At 44.3% G+C, this 20411-nt stretch overlaps 1 protein-coding gene across 5 annotated transcripts in view; it reads left to right on the top strand.

Annotated features, from left to right (window-relative positions):
• The window catches only part of siz (Brefeldin-resistant Arf-GEF family protein schizo), a 36843-nt gene extending 17197 nt beyond the window's left edge, over nt 1–19646 (top strand). For 2 of the 5 annotated variants that reach the window (XM_064689854.1, XM_064689856.1), the window contains exons 2-6: nt 14185–14721; nt 16265–16755; nt 16899–18130; nt 18201–19035; nt 19111–19646. In XM_064689854.1, coding sequence (XP_064545924.1) covers nt 14185–14721; nt 16265–16755; nt 16899–18130; nt 18201–19035; nt 19111–19571 — 3556 coding nt within the window. In that variant the 3' untranslated portion in view covers nt 19572–19646. Of the gene's footprint in view, nt 1–6414; nt 6497–10517; nt 10793–14019; nt 14073–14184; nt 14722–16264; nt 16756–16898; nt 18131–18200; nt 19036–19110 lie in introns of those variants that run through there. The other 3 variants (XM_064689858.1, XM_064689855.1, XM_064689857.1) reach the window with 3 other exon arrangements.
• Nucleotides 19647–20411: the final 765 nt, after the last annotated feature.

Raw genomic sequence — 20411 nt, 5'->3', positions numbered from 1 at the left:
TATTCTGAATAAATTTGTACACGAATGAATCCCTGCATAGCTTGACTATGCCGAGCAATTACGAGCTTCTTTATTCATCTAACATATCTGCTAAACTGCAATAAATCGGTTTACTTTTATATCATTCCAAGAGATACCATCGATACGAGTTAAAGTTATTGTATAAAAACCCTTGCAAGAGTATTACATTTTCGGCTTGTAGAAAAGAGTCGTTCTTTCCTGTTTTTTATTTTTATTGACTTTGTTGCTGAGTTGCAAAATTTCAAGTTCAAAGTGTGCCCCACAAGTGAACCAGGTGATTCATTGGTTTCACGTGATCTTTTTAGTTTCTCTCAATTCTCCCCCTGCTATATTCGGAGTCGGTCGCAAATTGAAAGCCAGCTTTTGAGTGGCTCCAACGATGATAAGAGAGCGGGCGCTGATATTTTCCTGCCCGCTCAGTATCCGGCGCTTTAGTAGGCTTCTGGGTTTGTAGGCCTACGCAAAATGTGTGAATAAATTCCGAAATGTTACAGCCAAAAACTCGACGAGCATCAAGAAAGCATCTAAATTAATGTGCAAACCAGTTAAGAAGACTTGCAAGCGTGGCTAACCGGCTGACGTCATGTGTGTGTGTGTGTGTGAGTGTGAGTGTGTTTATGTGTGTATTTGTTGGTGGCTAAGAGGGAGAGGGAGGTGTTGGCTGCCGCTTGCCGGCAGACCAGTTACCAGTTCTTGCAGCAGTTGCCGTTGTTGTCATTGTTGTTGTTGTCGTCCTAGTTGTGTGCCAAATTTCTTGAGTTCCAGTAAGTCGGTCGACGCTTTGCTGTGGATACTCGCCATGAATGAATATGCTAAGTAAAGTACCTACCCAAAGTGCTTTGCCCTGTCCCTGCCCTGTAATCAAAGCGCGTACAAATGTGCATTCTATTTAAGGAGGGTACATTTAGTTTTTGATAAAAGTAGAGCTGTGAATACGGAACGAAACTTGTTTATTAACAGCGCACGCCTAAATTCGATTTTAGAAAATTCCACTCGCTATTGTGGAAAATTGGTGGAAGTAGATTCTGTAAAACTTTTTTGTTTAGCATTCGATCTGCTTTAAACTTGATTTGAAAGAACTTTGTGCAAATTCATTAGATATGTATTTCATACTTTACGAAAAGTTCTTCCCCTTGGGTAGAATATGAATGTCAGAGGTAGATTTTCTTTAAACTTGTTTTAAAAAGCTCTCTTTTTTCACACGCGATAAATAGGTGTAAAAAATGATGCCTTAATAAACTTTGAAAACTTTAGTAATAATATTTATTTAAATGAGTTACATTTGTTATAAATGAAACATTAATTAATTAACTCATACCATGACGCACTTTCTTGTATTACAATTTCTGCTTTATTGCTTCGGTGGTTCAGGTTCGATTCCCAGATTAGGCTTGAAAAGAGCTTCGGGTTTGGAGGAAGTCGTTTTGCCATAAGTTTCGGGTGTACGCATATTCCCCGTTGAGCACCCTACACTTAAAGTAAGGTTCTTACTTGACTTGTTTCTTTTGTTGGTTGCACAATAGCGACAATTGTTGTTATTGTTGTTTTGGTTGTTGTTGCTGCTTTGTCGACAGAGCGTGGAGTTGGCTTTGTCAGTGATTTGCATTGAATTGGAAGCTGACGAAATGGCAACTGGCACCATGGCGAAATTGTACTCAAAATTTCCAAATCGAATCGTAGACGCCTGCGCAAGGGTTGTAATTTACAGCATACACTACATGCCGCAAAGTTCATTAGCTTCTGTGGAAAGCTGTGTCGTGTTGCCAAAAATAGACATTCAACACAAAAATAAAGAGGAAAGAAAAAAACAGTTTCGCATAATGATGTCCAATTTGGGAACTGATTATGCAAAGCTGGCGATTTGTTTTGGCTCACTTGAATTGATGATGATGATGATAATCTTAATCACAGATCTTCGCCTGCTGTCGCTGCTTCTGCTGGTGCTGAGGAGAGAGAGAGAGATTCAATTGCATGAAACATACATAAATAAATAATAGGCTGCTAATCGCTTGTAAACATGAATTTTTCCACTGAAAACATCAATGAGAAAGCAGACGGAGCTAATGCCGCACCTGAAGGGGTGAGCGTTGGAGGGAGGGGAGAGGGGAAGGGGCCTGTGCTGCTCTGGCTACGTGATTTAGAGCCTAACGAGCATAGAACCCTTGTGGGCGCACTTTCCCAAAAAGCAAGCAGCGGCAGCGGCAGCAGCAGCAGCAGCAACAATCGTGCCACATGAGGCGAGCCAACAACGTGGTTGCTGCCGCTTGGCCCGCGGCGCACGCTCCTCATTATTGTTTTGTGATTGATGAAGGCGACGCCAGTGGGCAGCCAAAGCTCGCAAATAACAGCCAACTGCCAACAGCGAGCGCTTCATTCATGGCCAAGAAGAAACAAGTGAAGTGGAGTGGAGTGTGCTGTGTCGGTGAAGTGCAAGTGAAAGTGAAGTTTTGGCGGCGTTTCGTCGTGTACTTCATTGGCAACCACAAAATAATTTCCCACTAACATAATTTTCAACAGCGAAAGAGAAAAAAAAAACAAGAGTGCACCTGACTCGCAGATACCCTGTGCTGTCGACACAATCATTCGAACTATATTGTATACTGCGCACTTTACACACTTGCGTTCTTGAATAACTTCGGTATTTAGAGTCCGATCATTTTGAAAATTTTGGTTCTTAAATTTGGCAACTAAAAATGTGCATTTACCAAAGTCCGCAGCTTTAACTCTTAAAATGATTTGAGTCAGGCTAGATATCCATGAAGTCAACTTGCATAAATTGATGTCAATAGCTTTTATAAACTGCGAGATATAGTCAAGAGATATTTCTTAAGAGACAGGCTTATCAATAATTGGGATTTAGCTTTATCTATGGAGAATTTGGAGGAGCTAATTTCTAGACTTTCAAGTCCTTAGCTTTCAGTCGGACATGTCTAGATCGACCCAGCTGTATATGCTAGCCAAGAATATATATGACTTAGGGCTCGAAGATGCCTCCAGCTGCCTGTTACATGCATGTGTACAAATCCATCATGGACTTCTTAGCCCATTTTCAATGGGTACAAGGTGTACAAAAACAGAAGAGTAAAAACGTTGCCCATTTCCATTTGTTGTTGCTGCTGTTGACTGATGTGTTTCGCCGCTGTGGCTGCTGCTGCTGCTGCTGCTGCGGATCGTCATTGTTGCTGCTCATCTTCATCTCCATCTTCATCATCGGCGCCCGTGAGTTTGTTACACATTTAATTAAATGCCTGGCCAAGTGAGAGTGAATCCGATCGTCTCGCAACTTTGTGTTGATCTTTGTTCACCTTGGGTTAGAGATGGGCATGTGTTGAACCCTATGAAACACGATTTTTTAAGGCTATTATTATTTTGTCACGACACTTTTTACATAACGCGTTTAAAAAAGCAACTCTGAACCCATTAAGTCAACTCAAATGGGTATATATGAGTATATATATACCTATGCAGGAGACAGCGCACATGACAAAGCGATCTCTTCACTATATCATATAGTTGTTAATAGTTTAGACCTAAGCATTATCGTGTTTTTAAATACTTTAATGAAAATCGCAAATTTCATGTTAAAATGTTCTCTTAATCTTTTCGTTAAATCTTATTAAGATCTGACTACGATATCATGTGGCATCAATAGAAACGATCGATTGAAAACAAAGTTATTTTGTTAAGATCAGAACTATATGCTTGTCTGCTTGGGAATATATAGAAGGTACATCCAACAAAAGAATATAAAATCCATAAAGATATTCGAATCTAACTATTGATTGTATATTAATTGATGAAATTTATTTATTGACAAACTAAATTGATATCGTGCAACGAAGCGAAAGCACGCTTCGTGGCCTTCACTAGCTATGTGGGACGAGGGAGGGGGCACTGGAGGCACGCTTCATTAACCGAAGCCGCTTGTCTCAGCCATTGTCTCAGCGCGCCCAGCGTTCACTTTCTAATCATCAAGTCAGCGTTGCCGTCGTCAGCGTCGTCGTCAGCGTCGCCGTCAGCGTAGCCATGTGGCTGCCAAGTTGCCAACTCTGGCAGCCATGACCGAATGCAATCAGCGACGGCCACGCAAGTTGAAGGTACTACCAAACAGCATATGGCAAGGGAAGAGGTAGAGAGGGAGAGAGAGAGAGAGAGAGAAACAGGGGGCAGTGGGTTGTTGGCAGCAGTCGCAATCGTTGCTGGCTTTTGGGTAGAAGGTCTTTTAGACAGGCGTATAGGGCTGGCATATGCACATGTACAAATTTATCCACTAACTGGGCTCAGACGCATAAGGTCAAGTCAACAAACAAACAGCTTAACAACTCAGACAGTCAGTTAACGCAATCGTAATCGCATAGTTAGTAACTACATTCGCGATGTTTACTAATGAAATATACAAAACGATTCATATGCGTGTGAGCTACCTTTTGCGCGGGTCGTTTAAGCAGTTGTCGAAAAAAAACGCTGGTCAAATGAAAATAAACGAATATTTGATGAAATAACGCGATAAGATAAGACTGGTTTAATATTCAATGGAATAGACTTGTGTTCAAAGTAAAGCGGAAATATAGCTATATAATCTATATGCTTTTTATTAGTAAGAACAGAGGTGTAACACAGATTAGATAACTAAAAGAAACTTTTATCTATTAGATAAACACAAATATATGTTTTCGCTCAATTATCTTAAATGCGAATGCCCCAAAGAGCGCTAGTTGCGAAATATGTATAGTATTTCGGGAGAGATTCTTCTTTTAAGCAATTGTGAACGAGTATATATGGCAATTGTACGGAACTGCCCTCGCTCGTATGAAGTTATTGTTGTTTTTGTTTGCTTGTCATCAGCGCTGCTTGTTGTTGTAGTTGTTGTTGATTGTTTCATAACAGCTGAGACAAAGTCAGGCAAAAGGTAAATGGGTTTGGTGTACCTTGTGCCTAATGCGTTAATATCATCATCAAGCTGGCTCATAGAAACTTACTTATGTAGACAGATAGTCGTATTGTGAGTTATGCTTATGCTATTTACATGTGTGTATGTGTGTGTGTGTGTGTGTGGCACAGTGGGCACAAGTTTTGGTTTTTATGACATTAGTTTTAACGATGTCAGTGACAGCAATGTCCGACAACAACAACAACAGCAACAACAATAAGCAAGTTTCAATGAAAAGTCGAAACAGGCCGCAGGTCCGGATATAAATGGTTTGTTGTTCACACACTCACAAGCACACACACATATGTACAAGTGTAGCCATATGCAGAAGCACACTCATCATTACGCTTAACGCTTGGCTCAGTCTCAGACCCAGTCAGCCATTACGAAGCCCATTTTGTTAGTAGCCCGCCGCATACGACTAACTACCAAAAGTGCCTCACAGTTTGCGTTTACAGCGGCCGTAATGTGCTCGTACTCGCACTCAGACGTACAGCGCATGCAGAGAGAGTGAGCGAGAGCGAGCGCAAGAGAGCGGTTGCAGCGCCCCCGCTGAATGCCGCCCTCGCCCGCCCTTCAAAGCCGAGACGTCAGGTCGTGAGTCACCTGAGCGTAACGTAAGCGCAGCTTATTGTTTGCGCTCATGTGGCTCGCGTCGGTTACTTGTGCTCGTTATTATTTTGGCGCTCATTCGTACGTTTTCGCTCTTGCGGCTCTCCGAATGCAGTTGCGGTGTTGTTGTGTGAGCAGCTGTTTTGGGCTGCCTCAAAATTTTGCTGCTATTGTGATCGCCTTTTTGACAGTGACTCTGCGAGTGTGAGTGTGTTTTAGTGCATGCGTATGTGTCGTTTGCATACAAATTTACACTTTACATAGTAGTTTTTCGGGCTTGTTTCTCTCTGTTTTCGCAATTACTCAATTTGACAATGGAAATGAAAAATTAGCAACAAATTGGTGCATTTCAGATGTTTTCAATGTTACTGAATATAAGTTAAGAGCACTTAAATGCGAGCTGAATTACTTAAACCGAGTTAATGTTTTGCTTTTTTTGTGTTTTAATTGCAATGAGTCTTAGTCCCACTGTGCTTCCAGCCAGTCACAGCACATATGTACATACGTCAACGCTCGTTTATAGAGCTGCAGGTGTTTGTTTGTTTGTGTTTTAGCCATGCTGCAAGTGTTTCGCTTACGAACTGACAATTGTTTTCGGTAGATCAAATTGAAAAGAACAGCTTAACACAGAGCCTGAACAACAACTACAACAATAACTGGCACACAAACTTGCCTATTGGCAATATACACACATACCCACATACCCACATGCTCACAAACACATACAGACTGTCATACAGACTCATTCACTCTCTCTCGCACACACTGATAGTCGTGGAAACGGGCCGTCGATTTACGGCTTGGAAGCTCGCCCGCCACTGTCGGCCAATTTAGTCTCTCTCAAAGTTTCGTCGAAGCAGGCAGCAAAGGCACAGAGAAACCGTGCGCGCGCTTTTCTGTTCAAAACGTCGACGTCGCAGTCGCTGCCCGATCGTGCGTTTTGTTGTTAATATATAAACTTGGTTCGCTCACTGTGTGTTACTGCTCACATTTTGTTGTTGGCATCCAATATTATTTTTGAATATGGATTCGTTAATTGTTGTATTTGTGACCACTTTGCATACGCAAAACAAGCAACAAAATTTGGAAATTGAATAACAAATTTTGCAGCGCGCGAATTGATTTGCAAACAAAAGCTTGTGTGTGAATTGTGAGTGTTGAGTGTTGAAAAAAATGAGAAATAAAAAACCAATTTAATAGTATAAATTGCAAAACACATACATACACACGCATATTTGTATGTATGTATGTACATATGTATATATGTATGTGTGCAAAAAACACACAGCTCACGAGCTGGAAGCGTGTGCCTTCTTGTTGTTTTTGTTGTAATTTTCAATTTGTTTGTTGAGGCTGCTGTCAAGTCAGGCCCGGTTTATTATTAATTTGACATCGTCGTGTTCCCCTGCCACAAAAAAACAATAACAACAAAAACAAGAACAGTAGCAACGAAAAGCACAAGACCACCGAATAAAATAAAATGGATACCATAAAAAAAAAAAACAACAGCATTGCATACAATTTTTTTAATGTAAAAAATAAAATATAATTAAAGAGAAAATCGCCTTTCTCTGCGCGTATCACAAAAACAATAGTGCCGCCAACAACAACAAAAAACAGGCGTCGACAGCGGGAACAGCAGCAGCAGCAACAAAAGCCACGGCCACTGCCCCGTTACGTTTCGGCAAACACACGACTAAAGCGTCCCACTGTCGGTCTGTTTCTGTGCATATGTGTGTTGTGTGCACGGGGTGTGTATATGTGGACTCGACTGGAAATTTCTGCTACACATTTTTAATTGAAACTGTAGCCAAGTACTGAGAGCATAAGCTACAGCTCATAGATGCAGACCCTCAAAAGAGCAGTTCCCAAAAAGAAGAGCGCAATCAAAATAACTGTATAACACCGCTCAGCGAGTCAAAAGCTGCAATCACCTCTGTCAATAAGTCCTTCTGTCATGCTCAAAGCTCAAATCGTAATACTCAAGACCCATTGAGTATTAAATACGCAACAGCTCAAAGCTTCAGCTTTTCGTATTATGCCATTTATTTTTGGGTACAGCATAAAGTTTGAGCAGCACAAAAGCTTAACAGCTGATTATACGCAGCTGCAGCTGGTCTGCAGTCGCAGAGAAAGCACAAAATTCAAGTCACAGTTAACCGTTGCTGCGCTCAAAACTGTCTCGCTCTGTCACGAAATTTATATGGCGCGCAGGCGTTGCGCGATCGTAGCTGCGTCTGTTGCTGCTTTGCTTGTGCAACCACTTGCCAACCAATTACGCTGCGTCGCAGTCGCGTTGTGCAGTTAGCGTTGTTGCATATTGTGTTTCCACTTCCTCTTCCGCTCATTTGGAGCCGCCCGGTTGCAGTCGCAACGCCTGCCATGTGTTAGACAAGGACCGCGTGAAAAAGAAAGAGTACAAGCGAAAGAGAGTTGTATTACGTGCGCCGTTACTAATGACACGAAAGTGAATAAAGCACCGAAGTCCATTGTGAACTGCCACTGTGCCGCCCAGCGCAGCACCCAGCTGCACTTGGCTAATCTCTCTCTCTCTCCCTTTCGCGCTGTGTGCGTGTGCTTGTGTGTGTGATAATTATAAATTAAATAATTATACAATACAAGCAACAAAACAACTTGGAACTGATTGCAACTGCAGTTGTCGTCGCTGTCGCGGTTGCTGCTGCAGCTGCTGTTGCTGCTGCTGCTGCTGCTGCTGCTGCTGCTGCTGCTCTGTTGTTGCTCGTGCAGTGGAACACCTGTAAAACAAAGGCAGCTCTATCTACAACAATTATAATAACAACAACAAGTTGCCATTGTCGTGCGCTGTGGCGGATGCAAGCAGCTTTAAGCATAACGAAAATAAAAACCAACGTCAAATGCTAAAAAAACCAAGCTAGATTTTGCTGCTTAACTTAAAACTCGTTCAACGAAATAATCCAATCCAGATTATGTTGATGCAGACAATGCCAGAGACTTACAATAAATGTGTTTTGTTTTTAGAATATGTTTAAACGAGATCAAGTTGAATGCGTTTAGCAACAAGAACAAGAACAACAAAAAACGACAACAACTTTGCGTTTGTCGTTTAATAAGAAAACATATTGAGAAGCTTGGCTTTTATGAGTGGGTTTTTCGGGGGCAGCATTCTCACAGTGTAGACTCGACTCGACTCGACTCGAGAATTCTAGCCAGAACAGAACAACAGTTGTGTTTGGGTTGTAGGCGACTTGTTTTGGCCAAAAGCGCCATGACTTGTTGTGGAATCCAAGGCAAGGCTAATACATGACACAGAGGGGGCTAGTGGGGTGGCTTGGATTATCGAAACAGCGAAATTGGTTGGCTTAAACAGCTTTTCATGTCATATACATATGTGTGTGTGTGTGTGTGTGTGTTTCTGAGTAACAACAAATGACGAAACAGTCGCCGCTGTGACAGTCATCTTGGCGGGTCTTCGGACAACATTTGTCCAGAATTGTAACGAATCAGAGACCTGACGCTGTTAACGCTAATGTTGATGAAGCCATCAGCGATCGTTTTCAAAAAACACTCGAGACACTCATCAAAGGTTCTTGAACTTGCCAAAACGAAAACCAAAACCAAAAACAAGACAACAGATTTATGGCTGGAAAGTGTGGGGGATGGCTTCTTCTTCTTCTTCCTTCGTTTGCCTTTGTTCGATTGTACTACATGCATACATATTTAATACGACAAAATTTACATACCGATCTTGATCTTGTCAGTTGCTAAACAAACGAATCTTTTTCCCTTTCTATGCACCATTGTCTCTTCTCTCTTCCCCCCACGCTTTCCGCGCATTGTCAATATTCTCACGTAAATTTCCATATGATTTATGGACTTATTAAAGTGGATCAGGTCAGCTGGCAGCAGTGCCAAAAAGCTTTCTCAGCTTGTCTGGCAAGCTTTTCAGTGCAGACGGATGCCAAACTGTTCACATCCCCCTGGCGTGTGTGGCATGTGTCTGACATATGAATTCGCATACAATTCGCATTCAATTTGAATATTGTTTACTTGGCACTCGCTGCGGCAGTTTCATTTATTTTCTAGCTATGCGACTTTTACTTGTGATCGGCGATCGCTGACCTAAAAAGCTACAAAGTTGATTGAATGCGCTCCGCGCCGCGAGAGAGTCGTGAGTTTGCAAGTCTCTCTCACAATAAGCACAAAAGCGCGACAACAAAAAACAAACAAACATTTTGCAAGTGTCACGCAACCCACTTGCTTCATTAGCGATTGTCACTCGTCTCTCTCTCCCCCCTCTCTCTGTGTCTCTTCTACTGCTGCTGTTTTATTACACCGTTTTTGAAGGGCATTCACAATGAACGCGATGGCTAACTTTTGGGCTTGTTAACTTAAATGGGGTGCGCAATGCGCAAAAGACGGAAAACGCGCTTGGAATGTCTACTAAAAGTATTTAACCAATATTATCGCTTAGAACCAAACGCAAAATAAAAACGTTATCTAAACGCTCGACGACAACGGAATGTAGCCGGCGCAGCGGGAGAGGGGAGCAACGAAAAATTCCAAAACTAAAACCAAAGATTAAATGGCAAAGAAATCAAAGTACATGCACAAAAAATGCAAAACAAATATCAAATATGTACATAAATTATAACGAAAGCAAGAACAATAAATATAAAATCGAAATAAACAACAACAATGTGAAATAAATTTGCAAATGAATGAAACGAAAGCAAAACAAAAGCAAGTCTACAAACAATACACAGCAAACGCAACGACAACAACAACAACAAAATAAAAACAACAAGTCAAGAAAACAGACTTACGGAAAGTGAAGGCGAAAGTGTAGCCACGCCTACCAAACCACTCGATATTGTAACTGTTTTAATTTCAACTCAATTGTGCGACTGTGTCGAGTGTGTCTAAAGCGTCGAATGCGACGTCGCTGTTTCAATCACCCGTTCCCGCTCCGATCATGTCAAAGACGAGCAGCAGCCACAAAAGCAGCAACAACAATCGCAGGCACCTGCCCGTGCCCGCGCCCGCATCCCTTGAGGACAGCGGCGGGGAGTCCTTTCTGCAATACGATAGCGAAAAGAAGCCACCGCCGATTGTTGTTGTTGTCGGCGATGGACGAAGCCGAGTGCGTCGCGTGGTGCGCACCGCCACGCGTCACGTGACCGTTGTCAGCCTATCGACGCGCCACAAGGAGACGCAGACACACACCTCGCACCATGTGACGGCCGTCAGGTAAGCGCCCACCGGACACTGGCAAAAGGGAAACCGGCAGCAAGCGCACTCGACGCTTATCGTTATCGCTGGATCTGCTGCTTATGGGTCTATTAAAATATATTTATAGCTGTTTAACAATTGGTCTGCATAAAGCCTTTAAATACGCTATTTGACTCTTATTATGGATTTGTTTCCACTGTGTTTTATCTCTGCCACTGATAAGCGCTGCTGTGGAACCTGTTCTATATTGTATTGCATTTTAGCTTAGTTTAGCTGCAGTTTCATTCACACTATGATTCAACTTTGTCAGTTGTAGGCCGTGCTGTCGAACCTGTTTTATGATGTATTCATCTGAGCTGCTGTTTCATTTGCATTGCGTTTCAGTCATAGATGTGGAACCTGTGGTATTGCCGCTAAGAGCTGCTGTTCCATTTTCATTGCGTTTCATCTTTGTGGAACCAGTGGAACCTGTTGTGTATTGTATTGCGTTCTGCTGAGGTGAAATAACGTTGCATTCAGATTATACAAAAACATTGCATAACACTGGGCTGCTGCAATCAATGTTAAGATAGTGTTAACTTAACAGCTCTGTTAGCTAACATTTCACTGTCATATACATTATGGGTTTTGCTAGATTTATAATATATATATATATACATATATATTAATTAATTATATATATATCAATTTGCTTTATCAATCAACGGCAATATCAGATATTTAAATTGCTTAATATTTAAATGTTATTTGTGCAAACAATATCATAATGCTTAACAATTAAATCTGATTTTCTGCTTGAGCGATAAATGTATATTAATTAATTAACGAGTATAAAAACTACAATTGTCAATAATATACAAGATCAAATCTTTATCTTCTCTATAAAATAAACTCATATTAATAATTGCATAACAAACCAGTTGACCCCTTTAATTTAATATATGTATTTGTGGTAAATCATATCTAGAATTGACAATGGACATGGGCGCCCATTTCAGTGTGAATTAATATGACAACCTAAAACCCTGTCAGTTTGTCTAGCAGCTGTCTATCTGTCTGTCTGTCCGGCTATCTGTGTGTTTGTTTGTTGTTTTTGGAGGGGGCACACTCCATAAAGCATAAGTCCTCAAAAGAACACTAATGTAAAATCAATAACAATTACGGTTGCGCTTTGGTAAAAGGCGGCCGACGCCGCAGTCGTCGTGCGGGTCACGCAAGTCGCCAAGAGGCGGACAGCACGGACGGAGGCGACACTTGTTGCATATCAAGCAGCCAGCGAGGAAGTGAATGCGGCACCAAGAGGAAATAGCCGGGGGCACTACAAATTAAAACTTTGGCTCGCGAGCAAAGCGCAGTGTGTGACGTCGCAAGCTACAAAGATACATTCACGTGTATCCAACAGATACACGCACACAGCTACAGATACACAGATACAGATACAGCTACAGCTACAGCTATGCCGCAGGCAAACAAACAGCTGGACACATGTGCAACGGCAAACAATTAGGGCCGACGTGTGGCAGATGTTTCTCGCTTGGACTCAATTTACAAGGCAGGACTTTCGAGCACTTAAATCGGTACAGAATGGGGCAAGAGAGCAGAGCGAGAGGCAGAGCAACTGGGACGGAGAGAGGGAGAGGGCGAATGCGTCAAGTTGCTTAGCTGGCAACAATAACAAGCTGTTGTTGTTGTCAGGCAGCCGTACCTGCCGTAAGGACAACACAAAATGAACGCCAGGTGCATTTGGAAACTGGAAACAATCGCGCAAGGATGATATACCCCTGCCTATGGAAAATCGTATTGTGCGTGTTCCTGTCCCTTTTCGTGATCCTGCAAGCAAGTTTTTTTCTTGGGTGCGAATTGCAGCTGCCCTTTGTTCAATTTTGGTTTTGGCCAGGGTAGATAACTCCGGCTATGCGTTTTTACTTATTAGGCCACCAGCTGAGCCATGATTCGAGGCGGTTCGAGGGCAGCTATACGAATCGCATAATCAATGATTCAAGCATTGCAATGCAAATCGATTTACACAATTCTAAAGACAGTTCCAACAGTGAGAAGCAATTAATGTAAATAGATTTTTAGTTTAAGGTAGTTAAGTAGGCGTATTTCGACTATATATATGATGGATATATATCTATATGTATATCCCAATTATATACGTTGCTTCAATTCACACTTTAAACCAAAGCCTCGTTGTCAGGCTTTGATCGTGAACCTTGCTGCATGAAGTATGGTTCGGTTCAGGTTAAACCTTCGGTTCCATGTTGATAAAAGCACAGAAAATCCGAGTTCGAACCAGATTTTTACTGAAAGATATCTTTATTTTAAATCAAGGAAATTGTCTCTTAATTTGCGAGGGATGTCTCTTGTTATTCTTTAATATTTTTATATCTGCGAACTTTGAGCAAATTATTGTTATTCATGCGCTTAATAATTACCATAACAAATTCGTGTGATCTGTCATCAGTTTTCAATATTTATTTCAATCTTATTATCGACACTTTCTACTCTTAGGGGTGCATGATCTAGGGGAATTTTCGTGTTTGTCATCGTTAGCTAATCATTTCCGTAACTTTTCCTTCAGTCGAAATCCATGCGAGCTGTTGATCCGTCCGCCATATGGCACTGACACTCTAAATCTTTCCCCTGCGCCCCCGCCTCAAACTACTGTCATTCTTCCTCTTCCCTTCATTTTTTTTTTTTTTGCTTTTGTATAATGGATCCTTTTACGCTTAGGATCTTCTCTTTGTTGTATGTTCATATTGTCTATGGCTTCGTAAGGGTAGCAATTGTTGTCTTCGGCTCTGCCCGACAAGCCAAACAAAACAGATGCATTTTGGATGCTCAGGCAGCTGACACACCTACACACACACACACACACACACAGACAGGCACACACGCACACACAAATGAGCTAAGCGAAACACGTTTCTGAACCTCGATCCGATCCCAACAAGCAGCTTGTCGAGCTCTGGCCAAACGCTCGGTTTAGTTGAAACGCGAACGTTGCCGAGCGACGACGTGATCTTCCGCCTGTTCCAAATGCTTGACTGGTGCTTCCTCCCTTCGGTCTGACCGAAGCAACAAAAATCGAGAATCGAAAAGAGAATTTCAATTTGAATAATATTTAAACAAACGATCGTCGATTTTGGATTTGTGAATATTATGAATATTACCTGGCCATAACTGTGCCGTGATCTATGTGTGTTTGTGTGTGTGCGTGTTTTCTATCAAAATCTTAAGATCATAGAATAGTTAAGATGATCATTTGCATTTCGGGTTTTATAATTGGCGAAAGGTACGCATCGAGCTCATATCATATAAAAATCTGTTTGGTTAGATGAAAGTTGTGTCTAAAGTCTTGTGATCCTTACTAATTGCTCTCTCTCTCTCTATCTCTCTGATTACAGCTTTCCCCAGAAGAGCATCGAGCGCAGCGGCTCCACACAATACGATCTGGCCGGAGCGCCGGTGGCCGCACACGGCTCCAGTGCGGCCGCTGACAGCGTCGGCGGCTATGTTTACCTGCAGAACCATTATGCGGGTGGCGGAGGTGGTCACAACTCCGCCGCGACCATAAACTATCCCGCGCCGCAACATCCGCAGATGATCTACCAAATCCAGCAGTATCCCACGTGCCATCAGCAGCAGCAGCAGCAGCAACTGCAGCAGCAGCATCAGCATCAGCAGCACTTTATGCAAGTGCAGGCGGCACAGGCGGGCACTGGGCACTATCATCACCACAATCACCACCTGCTGCACGGGCACGGGCATCACCATCATCATGGCGGCGCTGTGGTCATTGCCGGCAGCGGCGTCGGCACCGGAGCCGGTGCAGCGGGTGCAGTTGTCCTGCAGCAGCAGCAGCAGCAGCAGCAAAACATGCACAAGAAGAACTCCATACGGAACGGCGGGGATGTGCTCAAGCGCACGCGCGCCCAGTCAGCGTAAGTGTTCCACAACTGCTAACAGCTAGACAACAAAGAAGAAGAAAGACAGTAAGAAGAAGCAGTTATCATGAGCGATCAACAGGCGGGCGATCAGTTAGCAGAGACCCACAGCGTAGTTTCGCCTTCAGCCTAACGAGCTTGGACTTTGCTCTGCGCCAATTTCTGATAAACAGCAAATGGTGCCTCCCGCTAGTAGACCCCGCCCGATATCCAAGATTAGGCACTGACGCACGATAACGTGGGGCGTATGTAAATATTTGGGAATGCGCCTCGGCAGCGTATCAGCTGACAGCTGACTTTCACAATGGGCCGACACGGGCGACACCTGCACTTTTGCCAGGAACAAACGTTGAGCACAGAAATTCCAGCTGTTTTTCTTCAGATAAACGGACACCTGTCTTTGTTGTTGTTGTTCTTGATATCCCCCCCACTTTGTATACGATGCGCTGATTTTCTTGTTAAACAAAACTCCAGCAGTTAGCAAAGTCTAACATTTGATTTCAATGTTCTCTTTAAACTTAGTGCAAAGATTTTCCATGCGTCAACAGCTTGAGAATTATAAGCACAAGCCGCAATTAACTCAAGTAAATTATTAAAACTTTCCCAATATGCATCTAACTGCCCATTCCTGACTATTGGACCCGTAATTGCCAGAAATATGGTGAAATATTTTTAATTCTTAAAGAATCAAGAATCAATCAAGGCATAAACCGCTATAAAATAAAGTTTTTATCTCAAGTATCCCAAGAGTTGAGGACTTAAATGTATACCCTTTATATTCTTATTTTTGATCAGCAACAGCTTTCCTTTACCATGTTTAAAGATTTTTCTAGATATCTTTATAAATTCTATTTTTTCTCTGATTTTGCCTTAAATTCATTTATGGATGTCCCTTTTATTTATTTAGCAACAACATTTTGTCAGCAACAGCTTTTTTTACCTTGATTAAAGATTTTTCTTGATATCTTTACAAATTATATTTGCTTCTTTAAATTTAACTTTGATTTCTGCTCATATTCTTTTACGCTCTGATTTTGCCCAAAATTCAATATTAGAAGTTGCTGATTTTGGTTGAGATCTAACTGTTAATTAATAGCACTCATGACTTTGCGCTCTTTCCTATCGGCCACAATCAAAATGCTTGAAATTAAAAATGGGGGAAACTGTTTATAAGAATAAGCAAATTCTGCTGCCCCTTTGCAACGCCCCCTCCGCAAATGCGCTTCGCTTGTTGTGGTTGCTCGTGGCAACATTTTAATCAGGTCGATAGCTCGAGTTGTGTTTCAAAGATACACACACACACACACACACACACGTACACACACGTCCAGAGCAAAAGCAGACGCTATCTTATCATTGGGGCGCAGAAACTGGCAGCGACTTGCGCCAGTTGTGCGCAAATTCGCTCAGTGTATTGACACGCAGTGGCGCAGTTGCTGTATAAATAAAAATAATAATTATAATCTATTTGTTGATATGAAATGAATATAATTTAAATTGAAATCGTTTGTTTCTTCTTGCACGCTTCTCACCTCTGCAGCTACGAGCTATCGCAGGATCTGCTGGACAAACAGATCGAGCTGCTGGAACGCAAGTACGGCGGCGTACGGGCACGCAATGCGGCAGTTACCATACAGCGCGCCTTCCGACACTACATGATGGTCAAGAAGTTCGCCTCCATTACGGCCATGGCCAAGGCGGAGAAGCGTCTCAGCCGGCGCATGGTGGTGACCGCCTCGAGCCTGACCCTGGCCGAGGAGAGCGCCTCGGCGAATGCATCCCTATCGTCTGCCTATGGCAGCGCCACAGAATCTCAGCTGGAGCAACTGCAGCATCAGCAACAACAGCAACAACAACAACAACAACAGCAGCAACAGCAGCAGGCGGCACAGCAACAGCCACGTGTGACAATTATGGCAGGTCCGCCAGGCGCCGGTTCGCCGGGTCTCTCGCGGACTCCGCCAACACGTTCGCTGTCGATGCGCGAGCGTCGCCAGCTGGACTGCAGTCCCATACCGCGTAGTCAGTCGGGTAAGTGTTTGCTCTGAACCGAATCGGCCTCGATTCTGAGTTGAGTTGAGATTTGAGCCAAAAAAAAAAACAAATGTCAATTTGAATCTAGCTTTTAAGCCTGAAGACAGTCGCTAACAATTTGTGTCCGCTTTGCCCCACAGGCGCCTCACCCGTCTCCATTGCCAGCTCCACAACCTCCGTATCCGGCCTGGCCTCGCATCCACACGTGAATCTGCTGCACGCCGCGGAGCCGCATTATTATAATGCCCAGGCGATGCCCACGGCAGCCGCCTATTACACCAGCTACCACGGCTCGCCGCACGATCTGAGCTATGCCAGCTCGGCGGACACCTCGCTGAACGCCTCGTGGGTGAACACCAGCGGCCACTCGCCGCACACGCCCTACTACTCGGCGGCGCAGATCTATATGCGGCCCAAGGGCGGCAGCACCACGCCCACGCCCAGCTGCGGCAGCCAGGGCAGCGGCAGTGGCAAGAAGGTGCCGCCGGAGGTGCCCAAGCGCACCTCCTCGATCACCGCACAGCAGCAAAGCCAACTGCTGATGATGCAACGCCAGACACCGCCGCCGCCCTCGCTGCTGCGCACCAACGGGCTCTGCAAGACGGCCGAGAACGGCAGCCTGACATCCGTGCAGAGCTCCGGCTCAGATTCAAGCGTCACGTCGGCGGAGCGGAACATTAACAGCGACTTGGGCTCGGATCGCAGCAACTCGCCGCACACATGGAAGCGCGGCACAGCGCTCAACAGCTCACAACAGTTCTCGACACATTCGGCGGACTCCGCCGGCGCCGTTGGCCAAATCCAGGTGGCGGTGGCTGCGGCGACAGCAGCTGGCGGCGTGCCGCCCACAGATGATCATGCCATCTCCTCGCACACCAGTGCCGCCCAGTATGAGCAGCACGAGCAGCAACAGCACGAACAGCAGCAGCTGCAGGCGGCGGCCAGCGCGGCGGGCGTTGCCCAGAACTACAAGATGTCGGAGACGATACGCAAGCGACAGTATCGAGTCGGGCTCAATCTGTTCAACAAGAAGCCAGAGAAGGGCATTACGTATTTGATCAGGCGCGGCTTTCTTGAGAACACGCCGCAGGGCGTGGCACGTTTCCTGATCACGCGCAAGGGCCTCTCCCGGCAGATGATCGGCGAGTATTTGGGCAATCTCCAGAATCAGTTCAATATGGCGGTGCTCAGCTGCTTTGCCATGGAACTGGATCTGTCCGGCCGGCAGGTGGACGTGGCGTTGCGCAAATTCCAGGCCTACTTCCGCATGCCCGGCGAGGCGCAAAAGATCGAGCGACTCATGGAGATCTTCTCGCAGCGCTACTGCGAGTGCAATGCGGACATTGTGGGGCGACTGAGGTCATCCGATACGGTAAGCCAGACGAAACTAAATGCAATCCCTGAGTATTTTACTTAACCCAATCTCTCTCTCTCTCTTGCAGATCTTTGTGCTGGCCTTTGCCATCATTATGTTGAACACGGATCTGCATACGCCCAATCTGAAGCCGGAGCGGCGCATGCGCGTCGAGGACTTTATCAAGAATTTGCGGGGCATCGATGATTGCCACGACATTGACAAGGATATGCTGAGCGGCATTTTTGAGCGCGTCAAGTCCGATGAGTTCAAGCCGGGCAGCGACCATGTCACCCAGGTGATGAAGGTCCAGGCCACCATAGTGGGCAAGAAACCGAATCTGGCGCTGCCGCATCGGCGGCTGGTCTGCTATTGTCGCCTGTACGAGATACCCGATGTGAACAAGAAGGAACGCCCTGGCGTCCATCAGCGCGAGGTGTTCCTGTTCAACGATCTGCTGGTCATTACAAAGATCTTTAGCAAGAAAAAGACCTCTGTGACGTACACGTTCCGCAACAGTTTCCCGCTCTGCGGCGCCGTTGTCAGCCTACTGGACTTGCCCAACTATCCGTTCTGCATTCAGCTATCCCAGAAGGTCGACGGCAAAATCCTGATCACCTTCAATGCACGCAACGAGCACGACCGCTGCAAGTTTGCCGAGGACCTCAAGGAGTCCATCAGCGAAATGGATGAGATGGAATCGCTGCGCATCGAGGCTGAACTCGAGCGCCAGAAGTCGGCACGCAATCGTGCCCCCGGCAATGCTGACAATCGCGACAGCGGCGTCGCCGATGTCGAGGTCTGTCCCTGTCCCTATCAGCCGGGCACCCAAGCTGCCGGCGAACAAGCACCCAACTCGTCGGACTCCACGCAGCTGAAGCGCAGTGCGCTCAGCAACAGTCTGTTGGACATGCACGAACAATGTAAGATTTGATTGTGAAATAGCTGTCAAGTTAACTTGTTGCTTAGCTGGCATTTTCTCTCCTCTCTTTTCACAGTTGGCAATGAGAAACCGCAACGACGTGGCAGCGTCGGCTCCCTGGACAGCGGCATGAGCATCTCGTTTCAGTCGACAACCACGTCGAGTGCGTCGCGGGAAAACGCGGCTGCCATTGCAGCTGCCGCCAATGCGGCTAATGCGGCATCCAAGATCAGATTCAATCTGCAGGCCACCACCAGCAATGTGTATGCGGCGCCCGGTATGCAGGCCTACACGCACGCCAACTTTGTGCAGCAGTCGCAGGCGGCTTATTTACTGCAGCAACAACAAATGCTGCAGCAGCAGCAGGTAGCGCAGGCACAAATGCAGGCACACGCCCAGGCGCAGGCCCAGGCACAAGCCCAGGCTCAGGCACAAGCACAGGCTCAAGCCCAATCGGGAGCTGTGGTCATGGGACGCATACCAGGACGTGAACGCAAGGCATCGCGATCTGATGACTCGCGCTCCACCGAGGTCTAAATATGGCGCAATATATGTACACATTCAGTTCTTCACCAAGCGATAAATATATAATACGCATCCTACACACATCTATATAGCATACGAGTAGCTTGATCTTTGTATGATCCGAATCGAAACGAACCGAACCGAAAGCCATTTTTTTTTTGTAATCAACACCTAACACACTCAGCAGCAACAATTTGAATTCTTAAATGTTCCTTCGTTCTCTGCTAATATTAATGTACATAAATTACATTTTTGTCTATTAACGCGATTGAAATACGGTTTAAGTAAGTTTTCAAAAAACTAATTGTACATATACTACAACATTTATCAACAATTTATATTTATCTATAACTAATTATCTATTCAAATACCCTCTATGATCGCCGCATACTCGTATAACTCGGACAGCGGCCAGTTAGCATAAACCAATTTTTGAAACACCTTTTCAGCAGCTAGTTGTTTTCTTTTGTATCTAATCCCTCCCGTTCTATCAAGTACATATATTTACATTTAAATGTAGTTCTATTACAAAAACCAATTCACAATAAGTGCGCGCTTTGTATATTACGTTTTCTAATCCCACAATTATGTTTGTGTAACTAAAAACGATCGTATATACCGCGTGTGTGTGTATATACCATGAATATTAACTTAAAAGCAATTAGCTATAATTATTCATATTTATAGAACCAAAACTACCCAAAACCTAAAATATTAAATAATAATAAAACGCAAAGTGTACGGAAAACAAACACCCGATATATATACTTATATATATATATATCTATATAAAACAAAAGACTTAAAAATTAAATAAATGAAAAGAAATAATACCAAATAATTAGCACATTC

The sequence above is a fragment of the Drosophila montana genome, unplaced genomic scaffold (genome assembly GCF_035044405.1).
Source record: "Drosophila montana isolate Dmon_TW-CO22-7 unplaced genomic scaffold, ASM3504440v1 contig_3218_1, whole genome shotgun sequence".
Taxonomy (NCBI): Eukaryota; Metazoa; Arthropoda; class Insecta; order Diptera; family Drosophilidae; genus Drosophila; species Drosophila montana.
This window is presented reverse-complemented; position numbering and strand designations above follow the sequence as displayed.